The sequence below is a fragment of the Symphalangus syndactylus genome, chromosome 2 (assembly GCF_028878055.3).
Source record: "Symphalangus syndactylus isolate Jambi chromosome 2, NHGRI_mSymSyn1-v2.1_pri, whole genome shotgun sequence".
NCBI classification, from domain to species: domain Eukaryota; kingdom Metazoa; phylum Chordata; class Mammalia; order Primates; family Hylobatidae; genus Symphalangus; species Symphalangus syndactylus.
This window is the reverse complement of record NC_072424.2, coordinates 59090676-59112584: the sequence shown is the minus strand read 5'-3', so window position 1 is coordinate 59112584 and position 21909 is coordinate 59090676. Positions and strand designations below refer to the sequence as shown.

The 21909-nt window shown below is 35.0% G+C and overlaps 2 protein-coding genes across 4 annotated transcripts in view; one reads left to right on the top strand and one right to left on the bottom strand.

The window, feature by feature from the left end:
- The window catches only part of PHF3 (PHD finger protein 3), an 80891-nt gene extending 73217 nt beyond the window's left edge, over positions 1–7674 (top strand). For all 3 annotated transcript variants that reach the window (XM_055257370.2, XM_055257379.2, XM_055257388.2), the window contains 3 exons: positions 1528–1617; positions 3531–3726; positions 3955–7674. In XM_055257370.2, the coding sequence (XP_055113345.2) occupies positions 1528–1617; positions 3531–3726; positions 3955–6080 (2412 nt within the window). In that variant the 3' untranslated portion in view covers positions 6081–7674. The remainder of the gene's footprint in view (positions 1–1527; positions 1618–3530; positions 3727–3954) is intronic.
- A 4634-nt stretch (positions 7675–12308) lies between these two features.
- The window catches only part of EYS (eyes shut homolog), a 2088383-nt gene continuing 2078782 nt past the window's right edge, over positions 12309–21909 (bottom strand). Inside the window, exons 44-45 of the mRNA XM_063618766.1 lie at positions 18907–19068; positions 12309–14116 (exon numbers count right to left, since the gene is read on the bottom strand). Coding sequence (XP_063474836.1) covers positions 12918–14116; positions 18907–19068 — 1361 coding nt within the window. The 3' untranslated portion in view covers positions 12309–12917. The remainder of the gene's footprint in view (positions 14117–18906; positions 19069–21909) is intronic.

The window sequence follows — 21909 nt, the reverse complement described above, 5'->3', positions numbered from 1 at the left end:
TTGAGCTATTTTGCTATCTTGTTCGTATCTGACCTTTTTCATTTATTCTCCATCTGCTGATTTTAAAGAATTAAAAGATTGTAAAAAAATTCCTTTTATTATTTGAAAAAGCCTAAATCATTTGCCCCTTTTTTTTTTTTAAGGCTAACATAAAGTTTACTTTTCTTTGGATTAGGCTGCAATTAGTTTAATTCAGTGTAATATTGCTTATGTAATGTTGATCAGTTTATTTGGTTAGCAGTTGTGGGTTTGTTTTTGTTTTTGTTTTGAGACAGAGTCTCGCCCTGTCGCCCTGGCTGGAGTGCAGTGGCGTGATCTTGGCTTACTGCAACCTCTGCCTCCCGGGTTCAAGCCATTCTCCTGTCTCAGCCTCCCATGTAGCTGGGATTAACAGACGTGTGCTACCACACCTGGCTAATTTTTGTATTTTTAGTAGAAACGGGGCTTCACCATGTTGGCCAGGCCGGTCCTGAACTCCTGACCTCAAGTGATCTACTCGCCTCTGCCTCACAGAATACTGGGATTACAGATGTGAGCCACTGTGCCCAGCCTAGCAGTGTGTTTTTGATTAATAAACAGACTAATCACTTTTATATACAGTTTGCTTGATATTTTAAAAATGTGAGCTTTATAAGAGAAAAATGAATTAGATCCATGATGTTCTTCTTGAACAAATCTGTTTAGAAATTTATTATTTGGTCAGTCCATGGTAAAGATAATTCTTTAAACGGAGAGGTAAGCCCTTAACTACAAAATCCTTTTGATTTTAAACAAAATTATTATTTTCCCCTCCGAGACACAAGTTTTTATGTGGTTGCTTTCCAGATTTTCACTTCCATTTTGTACTTGTTTTTAGTTTGGGACTAAAATCCCAAATCAAATATTTTAAAGTAGTTAATAATTTAAATAAATTAAATTGAATTTAATATCAATTATGTTTTTATGATTTTCCTCAGTCTTCGTGGAATGTACTGAATAAAGTTTTAAATATTCTTAATTGCTTTCATGTGTAGTCATCTGTTTTCAGAAAGATTATGCCTTTAAAAAGTAAACCTTGAATTATTACAGTGTTATTCTCCTTTGTGCAAAAATACACTCTGTAATTACATTTGGTAACCTTTGAAATTCAGCTGTTAATTATTAAGGAATTTTCCTGCCTACCACTACCAGAATGGGAGGTTACAGTCTCTGCTAATATTCTGAAATGTGTTGTGTTCTTTCTTAATTGTTAATGTGGTATGCTTGCCATTGCTTCCCTTTCCCATCTTTCATAGTGAGATTGGGCATGAACTCAGACTCTTTCTCAGTAGCTGTATTTTAGGCATCAGTCATTTGTAGTTGGCATTTCAAGTAAAACCTAATTGTTCTCTATATTATGTTTTCTGATGTATTTTTCATAATCTCTTTATTTACTTGTTTTATTACTATTTCAAATTAGTTTTAGAATCAAATTTGTATGAATTACTAATGTCATAATAAAGATAATCTGTATATATTGATCTCTCTCTTTTTTTTTTAAAACCATAGGACCTACCAGATAGTATTCAAGTAGGTGGCAGGATATCACCTCAGACAGTTTGGGATTATGTGGAAAAAATAAAAGCATCAGGAACCAAGGTGAGGAAAACTTTTTTCACTATACCAGCATGGGAAAATGTTTAGAAAGTAAACAGTTCAGAATTCTTATGCAAGGGTGCAAGGTCTCCTGGGGAAAGGAGGCAATACACATTTTAAGTCTACGATAATATACCTCAGAAAACTGAACAAAAGCCATTTGCTGAGGCTATCAGCAGTACAGCATTTTTTTTTTCCCTCTCCTCTTCTGGGATGCTCTCTTTGTGGCTTCTGTTAATGTTTTAGAAGAAATGTTTTTGAGTACGTATTGAAATTCACCCTGGAATTTTGCCTTGCTTCTATTATAGACAAGTGTTTGAGTTAGGGCACAGCTAAGTTATTGCAAAAAAGAGAATCTAAAATATAGTGACTCAAAGAATATAGAAGTTGATTGGAGTGTTGTCCTCAGCAGTCAAACATACCAAATAGGAGTAAATGAGGAATACCTGTCTAGTTGTTTCAAAGGCAAATTGCAGTCATCAACTTCCATTGGAAAGAACCTAGTCACATAGCCATACATAGCTGCTAGGGAGGCTGGGAAATGTAATCTTTGTTGGATGGCCATGTGCCCAGCTAAAAGTTAAGGGCTTCTCATTAGTAATAGGAGGAAAGGAGAAAAGATACTGTGAAATGGCTCTATCACAATAATATTTCTCCTTTTCCTTTTTCTCTCTACATTTTCTTTTCTAACTTACAGAATATTACTACAGAGGAAAATTTAATCATTAGAAGAAATTGTTTATCCCTCCAGGGAATGTGATAGTACCGAGTATATTAACAGTCATTCGATAAATCTTGAATGAATAAATGTTACTTTTCTGCCTCTTTTTCTAGAAGTCTCTAGTTTTTCTTTGGAATGATCCAAAATGGATAATCTTAAGCTGAAAAGAATATTTTGTTCCAATATAGATTTTAGAATTTAAATTGATACAGTGTTAAAATACAAATAAACTTTAAAGCACTAATAAAAATGAGAAGTATTACTCTTGGGCATTTTGAGAATCACTCTTGAATCCACACCTTATTACTGCCCAACACTTTGTAATATGTTCCAATTTAACAGATTTAAACACGCTGTAATCGTTACTAACATATGTATGGTGATTTTCACTCTAAAAGAGGGCAGTTTAGATGACACACGTTTTATAAGAGATGGAGTCATATTTCAGCTCATTCACATGTTTTCCTTAGGAGCTTGCATCAGTTTTAGGCTTTGCAGCAAATCTGGCTCTCCCATTTCGGCCATATACCATCATGAAAAAAACATTGTTTTTGAACACTACCAAATTAATAACAAATTAGGACTGCCTTTTCTATCTGAAACAAAACCTAGAGGCAAGCAAGAAAATTCCTAAGCCAAATTACTTTACAAAATTTACGGTCTATATGTATTTAAGGTCTCTTCATCCAGCCCTTTTTATTTCTAAATTCAGTGCCTAGTAACTGGATTATTAGTAGATTTGTCTGTTTGTGTATATAAATGTATGGTAGGGTGGAAGTGTTGGGTGCTTTTAGTTCCCAGTGGGTCAAGAACATAGGTAGCCCTTTGTGGAGGTTACAGCATTGGAAATCAGGGTATAGTGTAGATATTAGAAGACCTGGGTTTCAGTATCATCTCTGCCACTGTGACAAGTTGTATCTGTCACCTTCAAAAAAGTCATTAATCACCTTGGGATTCCATTTCTTATGTTTCCTTAAGAAATGTAAGCCATCAGATAAATCCATCAATGGATCAGTAAAGATCTTAAGAGTTACTTCCTTTTAATATTCTCTTCTGTATTTAAGTTGGTAAACCACGTTATTTGGTACCATCATTATAAAGTTCAATAGATTATTACTAATTGCGAAATAGTTTTAAAACCAAGCTACTCTTTAGCTTCTTACCTTAAACAATTATTTGTTATTTTCTTGAACAGGAAATTTGTGTGGTTCGCTTCACACCAGTAACTGAAGAAGATCAAATTTCTTATACTTTGCTCTTTGCATACTTTAGTAGCAGAAAGCGCTATGGAGTAGCTGCTAACAACATGAAGCAGGTTAAAGATATGTACCTTATTCCTTTGGGTGCCACAGATAAAATTCCACACCCTCTTGTGCCTTTTGATGGACCTGGTAGGTATACGTTTTAATAATAGGATAAGAGCGAAATAACATGGGAGGTGGGACCAGAGTGAAAAGACTGATTCTGCCTTCTTTCTCAGGATCCAGCCCTCTAGAGATGGCTTGACAGGGCCAGGCACCATTTAATATACTGTAATAAGTTAGAGGCAGAATTTTACCTTTTTTTTTTTTGCAGTGATTGAAAATGATGAATTAATTGATGTTTTTGGTTTTATACAGGGCTTGAACTGCATAGACCTAATCTATTGTTGGGCTTAATTATTCGTCAGAAACTGAAGCGGCAGCACAGTGCCTGTGCTAGTACTAGTCATATAGCTGAGACTCCTGAAAGTGCACCGATAGCATTGCCACCTGATAAAAAAAGTAAAATAGAAGTTTCTACAGAAGAAGCACCAGAGGAAGAAAATGACTTTTTTAATTCTTTTACAACTGTATTGCACAAGCAGAGAAATAAACCTCAGCAGAATCTTCAGGAAGACCTTCCAGCAGCAGTTGAACCTTTAATGGAAGTCACCAAACAGGAGCCACCAAAACCTTTAAGATTTCTTCCTGGCGTGTTGATTGGCTGGGAAAATCAACCTACTACTCTGGAATTAGCAAATAAACCTCTTCCTGTGGATGATATACTTCAAAGCCTTTTGGGCACCACTGGTCAAGTATATGACCAGGCTCAGTCAGTGATGGAACAAAACACTGTTAAAGAAATTCCATTTTTAAATGAGCAGACCAACTCAAAAATAGAGAAAACAGATAATGTGGAAGTAACTGATGGTGAAAACAAGGAGATAAAAGTTAAAGTAGATAATCTTTCAGAATCTACAGATAAGTCAGCAGTAATAGGAGAAGAAACATCAATAGTAGGGTCCTCTTCCATTTCTGCAGGGCCTTTGACAAGTCTTAGTCTCAGAGGTAAGCCACCAGATGTTTCTACAGAAGCATTTTTAACAAATTTATCAATTCAGTCAAAACAAGAGGAAACTGTGGAGAGTAAAGAGAAAACATTAAAAAGACAGCTTCAGGAAGATCAAGAGAATAATTTGCAAGATAACCAGACTTCAAATAGTTCTCCATGCAGATCTAATGTAGGAAAAGGAAATATAGATGGTAATGTGAGCTGTAGTGAAAACCTTGTTGCGAATACAGCAAGGTCTCCACAGTTTATCAACCTGAAAAGGGATCCTAGGCAAGCAGCAGGACGAAGTCAGCCTGTAACTACTTCAGAAAGCAAAGATGGAGATAGTTGCCGGAATGGAGAAAAACACATCCTGCCTGGCCTGTCACACAACAAGGAGCACTTAACAGAACAAATCAATGTAGAGGAAAAGTTGTGTTCTGTAGAGAAAAACTCATGTGTTCAGCAGAGTGACAATTTAAAAGTTGCACAAAACTCACCATCAGTAGAAAACATACAGACTTCTCAAGCAGAACAAGCAAAACCCTTACAGGAGGATATTTTAATGCAAAATATTGAAACTGTGCACCCATTTCGAAGAGGATCAGCAGTAGCGACATCTCATTTTGAAGTTGGAAACACATGTCCATCAGAATTTCCTTCTAAAAGCATCACCTTTACTTCCAGAAGCACCAGCCCCAGAACAAGTACAAACTTTTCACCCATGAGGCCACAGCAGCCCAACCTTCAGCATCTCAAGTCTAGCCCACCTGGATTTCCGTTTCCAGGGCCTCCTAATTTTTCCCCACAAAGCATGTTTGGATTTCCACCACATTTGCCACCTCCATTACTTCCCCCTCCAGGCTTTGGCTTTGCTCAAAATCCCATGGTTCCCTGGCCACCTGTTGTTCATCTCCCAGGTCAGCCACAGCGTATGATGGGTCCTCTCTCACAAGCATCAAGGTTTATAGGCCCACAGAATTTTTACCAGGTTAAAGACATTCGGAGGCCAGAAAGGCGCCATAGTGACCCTTGGGGTAGGCAAGACCAACAGCAACTGGATAGGCCATTTAATAGGGGTAAAGGGGACCGCCAGAGATTTTATAGTGATTCACACCACTTGAAAAGAGAGCGACATGAAAAGGAATGGGAGCAAGAATCTGAAAGGCATAGACGCAGAGACAGAAGCCAAGACAAGGACAGAGACAGAAAAAGCAGGGAGGAAGGGCACAAAGATAAGGAGAGGGCACGGTTATCACATGGTGATCGAGGAACAGATGGAAAAGCAAGCAGAGATAGTAGGAATGTAGACAAGAAGCCAGATAAACCTAAAAGTGAAGACTATGAGAAGGACAAAGAACGAGAGAAAAGTAAACACAGAGAAGGAGAAAAGGACAGGGATAGATACCACAAAGATAGGGACCACACTGACAGAACTAAAAGCAAAAGGTAAAATTTGCAGGCTGCTTCAGGATTACATTTAAATAACTGTTAAAATGTTGTATCTTGTAAACAAAAGAAAGATTGCCTGCTAGGATTGTGCCATCTTTAAAATTTTTACTATCGGTCATTTGCAGAACAGTAAATTCTCTGTGTTGGTGCAGAGTGCTCTGTACCAGTGCTCATCATCCCTTCTTCATACCAACTGTCCCTAGTTATAGGAATTTAATATTTTTAAAAGTTTTACATTGCTGTATATTCAAAGATTTGTTTTATTAATATGCAATAAAGGCTTAGAAATTTTAGTTTTATTCCTTAATTGGTAAATATGGTTAACTATGGAATATATTTACTGCCTCTAGTGAATGTCCTTTGTATAATGACTAATTTGGGAGTAATGTGTGCTCTGTAAGTTTGTTTTAAATTGCACTGTTTTTAAAGAAACTGTAGAGGAGCAACAAAAATCCAAGCAACTTCATAGTCAGATTATGCTAATCATTTAGTTGAGCAGTTTTTGACCAAGAATCAGAAGCCCAAGGGGTACATTTATTGCTTTAAACTGCACTCATTGAAGTCATGTATTACCATATACTACAGCTTTGTGGTAGGCCATTATTTTCATTTTCATTTTTGGCTCTTCAGAAACTTGAATACTTAAGCTTGTACATGATCTTGTGTTTTGCTATCCTTTTTACTGTAAAATGTAAATATTTTAAGGGATATTTTGATTCTAAATATGATAAAAGAATTTCTCACCTATTTTGTGTGTGTGACTTGAAATTCAATAGTAAAAGAATTTCTTCTTTAAAGCTTTAATTACCTTCAGACATTGATTTTTCGTTACTCAGCCAAGAACATATAGACATAGCTATCCATGTCAGGCATTAGATGAGGGGAAAAACAATTTTTTAAAATCTTAAATTATAGGCTGAGATGAATTTTGTAGTTCTAAAGAAGCTAGAATTTAGAACTACCTGTGAAACACTGTGCAGCTATAGCCCACTTTATAGGTGAGTTTCTGAAAACTTTTACACCATCACAATTTGGTACTCTGACTCACTAATCATTAAAATTAAAGACCACAGAACTTGAAGAGAAATATGTTTTGAATCTTCTTATAAAATGTGCGATTTAGCCTAATTTGTAAAGTAACTGTACAGTTTCATATGCCAGTTTTACTTGAAAAAAATATGAAAACTATTGTTAATTCAAATCTAAATTTATTTAAACCCTAAAACACATGGTTTTGATGGCTGTAATTTAAAGTAAGAGTTATCAAATGATGCTGACAAAAAACCTTCCAAAATACAAAAGAGAGAACTCAGTATTATTTACTTACCTGCATTAATGAAGAAAAATATAAATAATTCCACAAAATTAAGATTGTTTTCCTAGAGAGCTTAAAGATTAGAGTTAAAAGTTGGTTTTGAAACAGAATTATCCTTGTTATTTTTGCTGGAGAGAAGGGAGGAAATTCAGAACCAAACATTCTATCTAATTTGCAATGACTTGCGGTACTTTTTTCCCTATCCTTATCCTCTGAAACTTATTGTCATGAAGTTCTAAAACAGAGAACTTGTGTTTAAATAAAGCCCGTTTAACTTTGGTCCACTTTTCTTTTGCAAATTAACTTGTTAGAAAACAAAGTTCCCAAACAAAACAAAATCTAAGTCATAATTTGCACCATTACAAAGAAATTGCTGTCAGGGTTTTACACATTTTAAAAACATTTCAATTTCAAATGTGTATATCGTCAATAAATCTACCTTTACTGATGTATCTGGTTGAGGGAATATCAGACTCCAGATTTCTTTTGCAAGATAAAAGTAAAAACGAATGGGTTAATGAATGAAAACAAGCTTTTAGGTCAGTTTTTGATCACCTCTTAGCTAATAGTTTCTTCTACATACCTAAAATTCTTTAATCAGTTCTGATTGAATCTTGATACATGTTTTTAAAATAGGCAAGGCCCGTATAGCCTTCTATTAGGGATGAGCATCTCCTGGGGTTAGAGGCAGATCTTGTAACTGCTGATTGAAACACTGTGTGGAGAATAGGGAAGGTGTGGTCATATTAACTATTTGAGGTTTTCCTTTTGAGGAAAAAAAGGGAGAATGAGCAGATTTTTCAACGAGTAGTAGATCCAAAGCCATTCTCAGTCCCAGGTACAACCAGCCTTACACAAACCAGTGAATTATTCAGTTTCTCCTGTTTTAAGGAAAACCTGCTGTTTAAAAAAAGTTTTACACTTAAAAAAACTTAGAATCATCTTAAGACAGCAAATGCATACCTCTGTTAGGTAAAAGTTCTAGGGCATCTCAGTACCTGTAAAGTTCACCCCATGTAATCTTTGTGGCAATCAGAAAGCCTCCTTGAGCCCTCTATGAGGCGTCCCTGGTTTTGAGCACTTAGTATAAACGTTGGTCAACTCAAAGGTGAGGAAACTGGAACTTCTCAGAGAAGTTGGGAAACTTGGCCAGGTTACCCTGCTGTTGTCAGAGCAGGAATCCTAGCTCAGTTCTTTTCTCTGAAGTCCATGTGCTTAGCAATTGTGCTGTGAGAATTGAGAATGAGAAAAAGAAGCAAAAGGCTGATGATCACATATACCTTTCATAGCCCTCTTTCTTTGCGTTCCACTGAACTGTCCGAAACCCTTCACTGAGCAACCCAACTGTTCAGCGTGAGCCAGAAGACGTAACCAAAAGCCTGTAAGTTCTTCTGTGCAGTTGGAAAATTTATATTAATCACAAATCCTAATTCTCTATTCCTGTTTTCTATTGCTGTTGTGATGAATTACTGCAAGTGTAGTGGCTTAAAACCACACAAATTTATGATCTTACGGTTCTGTGGATCAGAAGTCTATGCAGATCTCACTGGGTAAGATCAAGGTGTCAGCAAGATGCATTCATTTTCTGGAGGCTTTTGGGGAGATTCCTTTTTTTTTTTTTTTTTTTTTGCACTTTGGTTTCTAGCTTCTAGAGGGCACCCAACTTCCTTGGCTCATGATCCCTTCCTCCATGTTTGAAGCCGGCAATGTGGGACCCAGTCTTTCTCTACTACATCTGACCTTCCCTTCTGATTCCCTCTTCTACTACAAAGGACCCTTGTGATTACATTGACCCCACCGAGATAATCCAGGTTAATCTTCCTATTTTCAGGTCAGCTGATGAGCAACTTAAATTTCATCTGTGACCTTAATTCCCTATTCCCATGTAACCTAACATATTTACAGGTGTTCCAAGGATTGGGGTGTAGACATCTTTTGGGGGGCTATCATCTACCACAGCCCTTGACTTACTAATTGTAGTTTATTGTGGGTGAATTAATCTTAAATCTTTATAGAATAGCTAAGGCTATAGTAAATACATGTTAAAAATTTAAGAACAGTAACACCAGCAATAGAGAAGAAAATGGAGTGAAAAGCCCCTCCATGTTAACGTGTGTGTTAACATAAAACTACCTGTTAACAGATAACTTTACTGTGTTGTTCCTAAGTTTTTAATAGCAGCTGTGTTTTTAAAGTTTATGAACCAAACTTAAATGCATTATGAGAGCTTGATAATGAACCAGATCTTAGTAAAACAGTAGTTTAACATTTGGATATACTAGTTGTACTATGCTCATCTCAGATCCCTCTTAACACTGGTCAGGCTACAACTTACTAATGACTACAAAGAGCTATATACACAATCAGGTTTATTTCTGTCTCTTAAAGCAAATTGCAAATAAAATTGGTTACTGCTTTTAAAAAGGTGCCAAACACCCTAATTCTTTGATTTCTGTTTCACAAAGAATTGTAATATGTAGAGCAAGAAAGTAGTGAGTTGAAAACAGATCAGTAGCTAGAAGTCCTTTGAAAACTTGAGTTCACCATGTCAAGTTTCATCTTATAGATAGATGCAGAGCAGAGTCATTGAGAGAAATAGCCTAAGCACTCAAAGGGCAGTGAATCCAATATAACTCTATCCCCAAAATACTTTTTCTATGAAATAATTTAGTGTGTGCATGTCCATGTGTGTATGTATATGTATATGTTAGCCCAAGCTGTCTTTTAAAACTCCTTATTTTAAGGTAATTTTGTCCTCAAAGTAATGATTTTTTTCAGGAACTTATTCTTTATAAGGAGACCGAAAAGGTAAATATTACCGCACCTTATTTTTAAAAATGTTCCGTTTACATTCAACACTTTGAGAAACCTCATACATTTATAGTAAAATTATCTTAAAGGTCTTTCTGTAGCAATCATTTTTATTTCGCACTGGAAAAGCATTTCACATAGGAAATCGTCAACACCATCATCACCAGGATAGCAAAAATAGGAAGCAGGAATAGTGTTAATTTGTTACATGAACTTTGCAGGATTTTAAGGTGAAAAATATGTTTTCAAGTCATTTTGATGTATAGGAGAAAAGGCAGCAGTTTTCAGTTCTTAAATATTGTCTGCCTATTCTGCAAGCACAATTTTCTGCATTTGGAATTCAATGATGAGCAAAATGGGAAAGTTCCAATTTTGTGGAGATTACAGGTAGAAGACAAGTTATAACATCTGAATGTAAAATTGCAACTGTGAAAAGCTTTAAGGCAGCAATTCTCAAACTTTTGGTTTCAAGACCCCTTACACTTAAAAATTGAGAATGCCAAAGCTTTTGTTCATATGGCTTATATCATTATTTAGCATACTAGAAAATCAAATGATAAACGTTAAAAATATGTTGATAATCTCATCTGTTAATATAATATTTATATAAAAGTTAACTTCTAAACTAATTTAGTAAGAAGAGTGTCACTGTCTTGATTTTTGCATATTTTCAATTTCTGACTTAGGGCTGGATTCTCTTACCTGCCCTGCATTCAGTGTTCTGTAGTATGTGACTTTATTTGAAATATATGAAGAAAATCTGGCTATATGTGCATTTGTTTTTGGGAAAGGCAGGACTCCGGATTCCTTTGAAAAGATCCCAGGGGTTCTTGGACCACACTTTGGGAAGTGCTATTTTAAAGAAAAGGCACACTTATTATGAGAGAACACATGGCCAAATATGATGGGAGTGTGGTTCAGGCAGTTTCTTCTTTTGTAAGCTTTCATAAAACAGCCTTCTTGGTTTATACATAAAGTGTGTTTTCTGAAAGGTTAGATTTGATTACCAGCTGCCAAAAGGAACTTCTTTAGAGCATTTATCCTATGATCTAAGTATCTCCAAAGTTAAATGCAATAGTATGGATCAATACCAGTTTAGGTCACGGTTTTTCAGCAAAATTTGATGGAGTTGTCTTGAGTGGTTTCCGTTAAAAAACAAACCTTTGAATCAGTGTGTAAACATTCTGCAATTCTACCTCATATTGTACCCTCACACTTCCTAGTATTAATATGAACTGTATGGAAACATTTGTGCCCTGTCAAATGGTGTTGATTGACATTCTTAACTCTGGTCCTGGGTCCTTTTAGGAATGTCTGTAGCCTTTTGATTGGAATGGAGTGGCTAAAATAAGACAAAAATCTGTAGTATTTTTTGAATGATAAATTACTACCTAGTTACTTTGTATAGACTGGAATCTGCACAGAAGTTATATGTGTATTCATCAGCTCTTATTTTTTGTGAATTCTTTTCTCTAATTACTTGATGATTAATTACATATTTTTCCTTTTGAACATTACATGCTGCTTATTACTAAGATTTTTTTCTCCAGATGACCTATTCTACAGGTTAGTTCACCGAGTCAGTCATATGTTGCTGGTTGCCAAGTGGCAAAATTGACACAGATATCAAACTCAGAAAATGTCACGTAACAACAGCACTAACTGCTTTCCAACCTCCAGTGGTGGACTGGGAGTGGGAAGTGAAAGTTCTGTTCACAATTATATCAGTAACTGTTTTCAGAAAAATAATACTTTTTCAAATTATGCTATCAACAGTACTAAATTCTTAGGACAGTAATTTTCCATGGCATTGTTTAGAACCTATTTTATGCCCAATTTTGGGATCTGTAGACTTGAAAGTAGTTAAACACAAATTAAGGTTAATTTTTTAATTTGATCAGTTAACATGAGTACATGGTTTTAAAAAGTCAAATAGGTCTACAAGGTTCATAAGCAAAAAGCAACAGGCCTCTGCACTATTCTCTCCAGAAGCAACCATTTTTAATTCTTTTAGATATTTAGGATATTTGCCTTCATGTTTGTGATATGCATATGCTATTTTTTAAGTTGCACGGATTGTAGTATCTATTGATGTCTTACTGTAAAAGATAAGGATTTAGCTCTTACCAGCCTGTTCTCTCCTCTCACCTTCTCTTTCTACATTCATGCAACAATTTTTGGTTTAAATCTATGTTCAAGTTTTACATCGTTGAATCATATAAATACTTGTAGCTAAGCCATGTAATACAATATGGTTACATTGCTTTGTATAATTTTTATTTTTCCTTTGATTAATAACTTGATTTTTTTCTTATTTGTACCTATCCCTAATTCATTACCAACTGAATTTTAAACATTTTAAAGTTCAGTTTACACATTGATTTTCAAAATTGTGTTTACACATTGATTTTAAAATTTAAGCATTAGGGATAGGTAAAAAGTGAATAAGCAAAGTGAATAAGCACATTCTGTGAATAAGCACTGAATGAACTAATGGAGTTAAAACATGAATCAAAATATATACAGATAAATTAGATGTAGGTAAAACAATCAGAACCTTCAGTGACATTTTACAATCTTATCAAAAAGATATGTTAGCATTTAGACTATTTCAGGTAATAGTAAACAGTTGATTCCCCTTGAGCAATGTATCAAAGAAATAACTATCAAAATAACTGCATTTATGTATAGTGTGTACTAAAATCTCTAGTGTTAAGTAACCTCATTTTGTTCATCTCCATCATAAACATTGTATCCTTCTAATTTAATTAGTTCAATTTTTTTTGGATCCTGAAAAAATACATCTTTAATTTTGCCAACAAAATTGGTTTTAAAAATCTCTTGAGTAACGATATTTACCTTTCTACCATATTCAAAGCCCCCTAGATAACAAATGCCATCATAGTTTAGAGCAACAAAGTGTTTATGTGGATCAATATCCTCGGAAAGAATTAGACTGTTATTTACGTAGGCCTTGATAAGAGTCTGATTTTGAATTACAGCTACATGGTGCCATTTATTACAACAGAATGTGCCATTGTTATAGCTCATAGGCACAGAGATTCTTTCTCCTAAGTTAACTGCTATTTTCAAGGTCTGATTATGGAGACCAATTGCCAGAAAATCATTTTCTTCATTTTGAGCTGTTCCCATCCATACAATTAGACCTTCTGTTTTAGTGGTACTGAAATTTAAGGATATAGTAGTGAACTGGAGGTTTCTCATTCTATAATTTGGATCAATGTATTTAATGTAAGAATTACCCATAAATTTTGCAGTTGAAAATGAAGTTTTGTTTTCACAATACCTTCCCACCCAACCCAAAGTACACAGGCAACTGTAAGAAAATGATTGGTCAGGTATACATAAAGATTGGTGGAGGCAAAGATTATTCAAACAGTACACAGACTGGTTACATGTATTTCCAGCCCAATCTGGCAAACATCTGCAAGAAAAAGTTGTGCCATTTACTGTACATTCACCTCCATTTCTGCATGTGTTGTACCCACAGGCTGTCCCATCACAGTCACCTACATTTGAACCACCTTTTGCTCCGAATTCAGTTAATTGTAATTCTCGATTATTTATGATAACTTGTCGGATACAGCCTTGAAAACCTACAGGTTCATTTTCTATTGCCATGGGATTTACAAGATTTAAAGAAGATACTCCTCCAATATAGAAGTCTGTATTTGTGTCCAGAGAACTCATTTTAGTGGAGGCTTTTTCTGTTACATTTATCCCATCTAGATCCAGGTAGCCTTCTGCACCAACTCTTCCTGCTTTTATTATATGCCAAGTACTTCCGTTTATAGTTACTTTTTGGAGAGTTTCTAGAATGATAGTTCTGTCACCAAGGTTGTAGCGAAGTTGAACGGAACTATTTACTAAAGAGATACATAAAAAATCACCTGCAAGAAAGCAAACAGTAAGTTTGATTAGCAATAGTAAAAGTTTCCATTGAAAACTTTTGCTCTTTCTGGCCAAGTTGGATAAGTTTTAGTTATGGGGAAAAAAGTAACAGATCTTGAGCACAATTGTGTTAGTTTTATTTCCACTCAGAGCAAAATGCATATATCCTGTATTCTTTCATTTTGTTCAGCAATTGGCTACATAAAATTTCTCTAGTTGTGGACAGTTCTCATTGAATGAATGTATTGTGGTAGTAAGTTAAAGTGAGGTTTTTCTTCAAATGAAAGCCTGATCCTTATGATACCGTTTAATGGCATTCACTATTGTCAGGCTAGGTACCTATAAATTCTCTGCACATTCCTGGCTTCTTTCCTCTCTCTCCAACCTTACCTGGAATGTTCTCTTTCCCCATCCTTACACTCTCTTTACTCCAACAACACTGACCTTGTTAAGGATTTCATTCGCCTGTTTTCTAGGAACACTCCGCCGGCCCCATTCCACCTCAACTAGATAACTCCTACCCGTCCTTCAGGTTTCAGATCAAGTGTCACTTCCTCAGAGAAGTTTTCCTTGATTTCCCAGAGTTGGTCAGGCATTTTTTTCTGTCAGTGCCTTAATATCACTAGGTTTCCCTCCATTACAGTATATCTCATTTTATAATTATATAGTTGTGTGAAGAAATTGGAACAAATACCATCCAGCATCTGAAGTTGCAATGAGGCATTCAGAAGAAAAGTAAAGGCAATTCTACAAGCTTGGAAAAAGAATGTTCTTCACTGTAAGATTGCTTCAAGAGGATAGCAAAATGACTTATTAATAATGAACCATGCAGAAGTCTCCACGAAACATTTTCTTCTCCCTCTGAAATTTCCCAACCTTTCTCTCTTCTCATCCAGGGATATTCGGCATTATGCTACACTACTTCTTCCTCCCTCCAGAGTGCCGTATGTCCACGCCTCCCTCCTACAAATGGTGTTCTTTCCTTCTATTCTCCATTGTGGTCTATACCAAGCCATTCTAGAGTGGTTGGAATGCTGGGCAGCTTTATAGTTCTTCACCTATCAAACTACGGTTCTCTTGCTTTATTTTCCTCATAGGGAATTTTTAGTGAGTATACTGGGTCGTTACATATGTGATTATTTGGTTAACAGCTGCTTTATCCACTAGGTTGTAAGCTTTATGAGAACAGGGTCTGTGTTTGGTTTGGTCCAACAGTTTATTCCCAGCACCCAAAATGGTATCTGGCACATAAATAGATGCTAAATAATTATTAAATAAAGAAATATGTTTATAGGTTTGTGGGTTGAGATGACTCAGAATATTTCTCAAATAATAGTTTTACCTTGAAAGCAAAACTTTTTTCCTATAATGACATGAAAATAGTTTTAAAAAATTCATAACAAAGAAACTCAGTATATTTGCATAATTTCTAACATGTACAGTATTTTTAACTATAAGGAAAGAGAAGCAACATTATAAACTTTCAGATTAGGAAAGAAAAAATAGACATTGGGTTATACCACAAAAAACTAGAACAAGTAAACATAATTGATAATTAAGTTTAAAAAATTTATAGCAACCTAAATATACTTTGTGGTCTGCAAGTGAACACAAACTAGTTATCTTTTGCACGATGATGGAGGAAGCTTTTCTTGCTCCTTGTGTTGTAGAGTGTTCTGTAGTAAACAATTTTATAGTGAAGAGCTACATTAGGATAAAAAATATGTAAGAAATGATTCGGAAAGCTGACGCTGTGATCTATACTATCACTGGTCATGTTGCCAACCAGAAGAAAGCAAGGATAGCTTCTGTGAAGAAAGGGTTATTTTAACTCAGCTAGTATGTTCTTACGAAAAATTGACAAAAAGTTTTCCTTCTGTGGCTATGGAAGCTAAAAGCTGTATTAGCTTAAAAAATCATAGGCTTTTAAATTTCATTGCATTAGGATATGATGCTCTAGTTATGGGTCATAAGTACACATTGGCATTATTATTATTATTATTTTGAGACGGAGTCCTGCTCTGTCCCCCAAGCTGGAGTGCAATGGTGCAATCTCGGCTCACTGCAACCTCCACCTCCCGGGCTGCCTCAGTCTCCCGAGTAGCTGGGACTACAGGCACTGGCCATCACAGCCGGCTAATTTCTGTATTTTGGGTAGAGACGAGGTTTTGCCATTTGGCCAAGCTGGTCTTGACCTCCCTGACTTCAGGTGATCCGCCCACCTCAGCCTCCCAAAGTGGTGGGATTACAGGCATAAGCCACTGCACCCGGCCTCGGATTCGCATTAGAGTAAGAAAATGTCATGAACAGTCCTTACAAGAAACAGAGCTGAAATAGGATAAAGATCATAAATGAATTCACTTTGGCTATTTAATGCCCACTCAACCATGGCTGAGGCTCCTCCCACCTTTGTTCTGCTATTGTTTCTACTTCGTCTGCTATCCTACCGTGCTTTATTATAGATAAGAGAAACCTTGTAGGACCTAATATTTGTGAAGAGACTACAGAATCAGCTTATCAGGGGAATTGTATATACGTTCTTTTCTCTAGAAAAGCAATGGTAATTTAAACTTATTTATATATTTTTTAATATAGTTTAATTTGATATGTTTTAACTTCACATTGCAATGACTAGGCCTTTTTATACACATTGGGAGGATTATAACTATATCAGATGAATTCAGTCTTTGATTAATTTGTGCTTAACAAAATATTGATAATTTTTATATGTCAAAAATCTTAAAGGTGTTAAATTTTTAGCAGAAATAGATGAAAAGGGACCAGAGTTTTATTTCCTTAAAATATCTTTCAAAAATCAGATCTAAGATCATCTAGTATAATTTTCAAGTTATCATTTTGTTTTAAATTTTACACTACTTGAGAGTACTCAAATTATTAACCTCTAAAGAGATACAGAAACCATGTTAATTTAGAATTTGGTTTTCGATATGTGAAAACCACATTGGCTGCTTTTATTTAAATTTTTGGATTTTAACTTTGTGTATTAAGTGTTTGGTTAATTTTTACTAATAGTTCCTCTTAGCAGAGGATCAACTATGAAGACTTGGTTAATGTTTACATCAGGCACAGCTCTTAGAGAAGGTACAAAGTACAGGACTGTCAGCTGCATTTTCTGCAACCTTAAATGAGACTTCAAATAAACTTGTTATATCACTTGATTACTAAAAAATAAGTTTGTGCCTTTCATCTGATAATTGTTTTTGGTTAATCTAGGTTTAAGCATATAGAACTTAGGCTGAGGCAGAAGAATGGCGTGAACCCGGGAGGCGGAGCTTGCAGTGAGCCGAGATCCCGCCACTGCACTCCAGCCTGGGCGACAGAGCGAAACTCCGTCTCAAAAAAAAAAAAAAAAAAAAAAAAAAAATTTTTTTCATGATTTTCTGGTATAAGTGTCAAATGCAGCATCAATCGTGTGAAACTAATGAATCTCTGTAAGTAGTGTCTGATGGCATAAAAAAGGAAACTCTTGATTGTCTTGAACTACATGCATTGAATAACAGATGTAAGAAGATGTGCTCTTGCCCTCCTATGCGTATTAGTGTGTATGAGCTTTATATTTCATATACATAAACACAAATATGTATCTGTTGTACTGATTATAAAACTATAGTACAATATTCCCAGCCAGTCACGATCCTGAATATACCTTGATTTTCTGCCCTCTTACATAGGTCCCACTTACATTAATTTTGAATTTTATTAGCAATATAACTGAAGCTGATTGTCTTTTAATGTCTCTTGATTTATAAATAGAAAATTTATCTTTGTGTGCGGTTCTCCTATTTGACATTTTCACAGGGAGATTTAATCATGAACTTAAAACCAAATATCTCAGGAGAACAAATTTCTTCTGAGCTGTATTTTATAGCTCAATTGTACTTTTTCTCTTTGAAATTATTTTGAGGGTATCTCAGAAGTGCATTGAGATGGAAACACTTTGGTCGAATTCCCTGATATTCTTATCATTTAGAAGCAAGTCAAGACCCTTCTATAAGAACTACTTAGATTATGATCATTAGAGCACCATTTTTGTTAATGATGTGAAACAAAATAAGCAAATGTAATTATTTCTCAATATCAAAATTGTTTCTCATTTTGTGAGAAACAAGATCAAAGAAAAATGTAAGATTTTAAAAATACGTAGCAATAGAGATGTAACTGTGCAAATGTCTTTGTCAGAATTTTAGAGAAATGAATGAAAATGGAAATCAAGGGTAAAGTAGTAAAACCTAAAAAATTAAATTTTAAAACACTAATTGGATACTTTATTTCATATTTTATGATAAATATGTACCTTTTAAAATCCTAAAATGTTTTTATAAGCATTTCAGAACACAAATCCTGGGTTTACTATTGGGATGACAGAACAACTTAAAGAGAATTTTTGGAGCTATAAGTGTGGTTGAATCTACAGGAAATATATCAGCCATGCCTTCCTTTTAAAAAATCTTTTATATGCATATTTTGTCTCCTTTGACATAGTACTATCATGCATGGCTTTAATGTCTTTTTTGATGGTATTGTTTTAAAGTTGAGCATATACTACATTTAGATTTTGCAAACTTTAATTCCAACAAATCTGTTGCTATTTTATTAGAATATCTAGGGCTTCTAAATTCATAAGCATACACTTGCAGTGACAATAGAACATAAAAGCATCAGATGTTTACATATTTAAATACTAGGTGACACAAATTAAACACTATCATACATTACTTAATAGACTATTAGGAATTCATTCTGCAAAGAAACAGCCTGCCAATCTTACCTGATTGGGCTTTTAAGTGTTGTGCAGCATAAAATAGGATACCATCTGCAGCGAGAGGCTGAAACTGCAATTGAATATGTGTCTTTTTTCGAACATGAAAGGAAGCAAAAGACATCCAGGATAACTCATTGCTTCTGAAAGATGGATCACTTATGGATAAAGCTGGGGGAAGGAGAGAAAGAGAACTCTGAGAGTTATCTGCTGGATTAGAAAACATTGCTCATAAATACAATAAACTGCTTATGTAATTTTGTAATTTAAGGATTTATCGCCCAAGAGTTGCTTGTAGGTGAGTACATCGAACCTTGGTAACTTTGTGAGTCTATTTTAATTCCACTAACTTTAGGCTTTTGTAATGAAGTCACTTACTGAAAAGCCTTCTCTGCCTTTTTGGCTGATACTATGTGACACAAATCTTCTGCTCTAGATTGCATTATATAGAGGGATCAGATGCATACCTGAAATTCTTGGAAATGTCTTACATTTATAATGCTTTCAGAAAGATAGCTCAAATGTTGGAAGATAGAGGACAACACTTTATAAGTTATTCTTCAGCCTCTATATTTCTGATTTAAATATAGAGTATAATCAAGTCAGGATATATTTTAAGGCATAATATATTGATTTTTTTTTTTTTTGCTTCTGTGTATAACTGACCCAATGGGATTTATGAGAGGGAGATGGAAGGTTCTGCACATTTGGCCAGTTTTTATCCCTATAGAATCTATATTGCTTCTTCTTTTCTTACAATGTTACAGTGCTTCTTAGAGTGTGCCCTGGTTCATGACATAGCTTAGCCATTAATCTAGTTATTTAGTTTTCTCCCTGCTCTGTGGACCAGGCATATGCTAACAGCTCCTTTTACTTTAGATTGAATAATTGGTAGGTGTTTATCCAAGAGGTGTTGGCATTTGCTGATTTTTTAAAAAAAACTACTCATTCATTTCGACTTATTGCTATTCAGAAGGGTAGAGGTTAGAATCACCTGATCGTGTTGCCAAGAATGCAAAGTGCTATACCTCATTCCTAGAGGGCCTGATTTGTTAAAGCCAGGATGGAGGCCAGGCGCGGTGGCTCACTCCTGTAATCCTAGCACTTTGGGAGGCTGAGGCTGGAGGATCGCTTGAGCTCAGGAGTTTGAGACCAGCCTGAGCAACATGGCCAAACACCATCTCTTAAAAAAAAAAAAAAAATATATATATATATATATACACACATATATGTTAGCTGGGCATGGTGGCGAATGCCTGTGGTCCTAGCTACTGGGGAGGCTGAAGTGGAAGGATCAGTTGAGCTTGGGAGGTGGAGGTGGGGGTGGAGGTTGCAGTAAGCTGAGATGGCACCACTGCACTCCAGCTTGGGCGACGGAGTGAGACCCTGTCTTAAAAAAAAAAAAAAAAATGCTGGGATGGGATTCAGAAAGCATCCCTATTTTTAATAAACCCTCCTGGTGTTTCTGACATAATGGTTCCTTGGACCACATTTTCATAAAATCCGGTTAAAATTTTAAGAACACAAGGGTGATTTAAAATGTGAGTGTCCTTTTGAAACTGTTTTGTAAATATTGCTAAATTAATACGTTTATTATAAGACAAACAATATAAAAGTGTATAGCATTTTTTAAGTGAAATTTCATTGTTTCTCCTCTCTTAATCCCAAGAATTGCTGTTAAGTTTATTGTACATGTAGCCAGACTTTAAAAAAATACACATACAATTAACATGCATATATCTAATACTTGATTTATTTTAAATAAAACCACATTTTATATAAACTATGCATAAGTATTGCTTTTTTCTATCTATCTTTGTGAAACTGATATGAGCATATTTTGCCTATCACTTCTTTTAAATACATGGAAGGTATTTTTAAAAATACACTTTATTTTTTCAGAGCCATTTTAGGTTCACGGCAAAACTGAGTGGAAAGTATTAGGGTTCCCATATACCCCTTGCCTCAACACATGTGCAGCCTTCTCCACTGTCAGTATTGCCCACTAGCGTACACTTGTTACATGGATGAATCTATATGGACATACCAGTATCACATAAGTTCATCATTTACATAGGATTCACTCTTCATGTACATTCTGTGGATATTGACAAATGCATTGTGAAATTTACCATTACAGTATCATACATAAAATCATACCTCATTTTATTGCCTTAAAAATCCTCTTTGCTTGTCTATTTAACCCTCCCTCCACCCTGACAACCACTGATCTTTTTTTACTGACTTCATAGTTTTGCCTTTTCCAGAATATCATGTAGTTGGAATCATATAGTTTGAACACAGGTTTTCAGCTCCTTTGGACAAATACCAAGGAACACAATTGCTTGATCATATGGTAAGAGTATTTTTAGTTTTGTAAGAAACTGCCCAATTGTCTTCCAAAATGGTTGTACAATTTTGCATTACCAGTAATGAATGAGAGTTCCTATTGTTCCATATCCTTGCTGGCTTTAGGTGATAAGTGTTTGGGTTTTAGCTATTCTAAAAAGTATGTAGTGTTATCCAATTATTATAATTGGTAATTTCCTAATGACATGCGATGTTGAGCATCTTCATATGCTCATTTGCCATCTGAGTATCTTCTTTGGTGAGGTTTATGTTTAGATATTTTGCCCATTTTAAAAATTGAGTTAATTTTTGCGTTGAATTTTAAGAATTCTTTGTTTACTTTGGATAACAGTTCTCTATCAGATATATATTTTGCAAATATTTTCTGCCAGTCTGTGGCTTGTATTCTCACTCTTTTTCATGTATCTTTGACAGATTAGTTTTTTAATTTTAATGAAATCTACTTTATCAATTTTTTTCTTTCATGGATTCTGCCTTTGGTTGGCATCTGGAAACTCATCATTAAACTCAAAGTCATCTAGATTTTCTCTTATATTTTTTTCTAGGAGTTTTATAGTTTTTTATTTTACATTTAGGCCTTGAATCCATTTTGAGATAAATTTTGTGAAAGATGTCATGTTTGTGTCTAGATTCTTTTTTTCT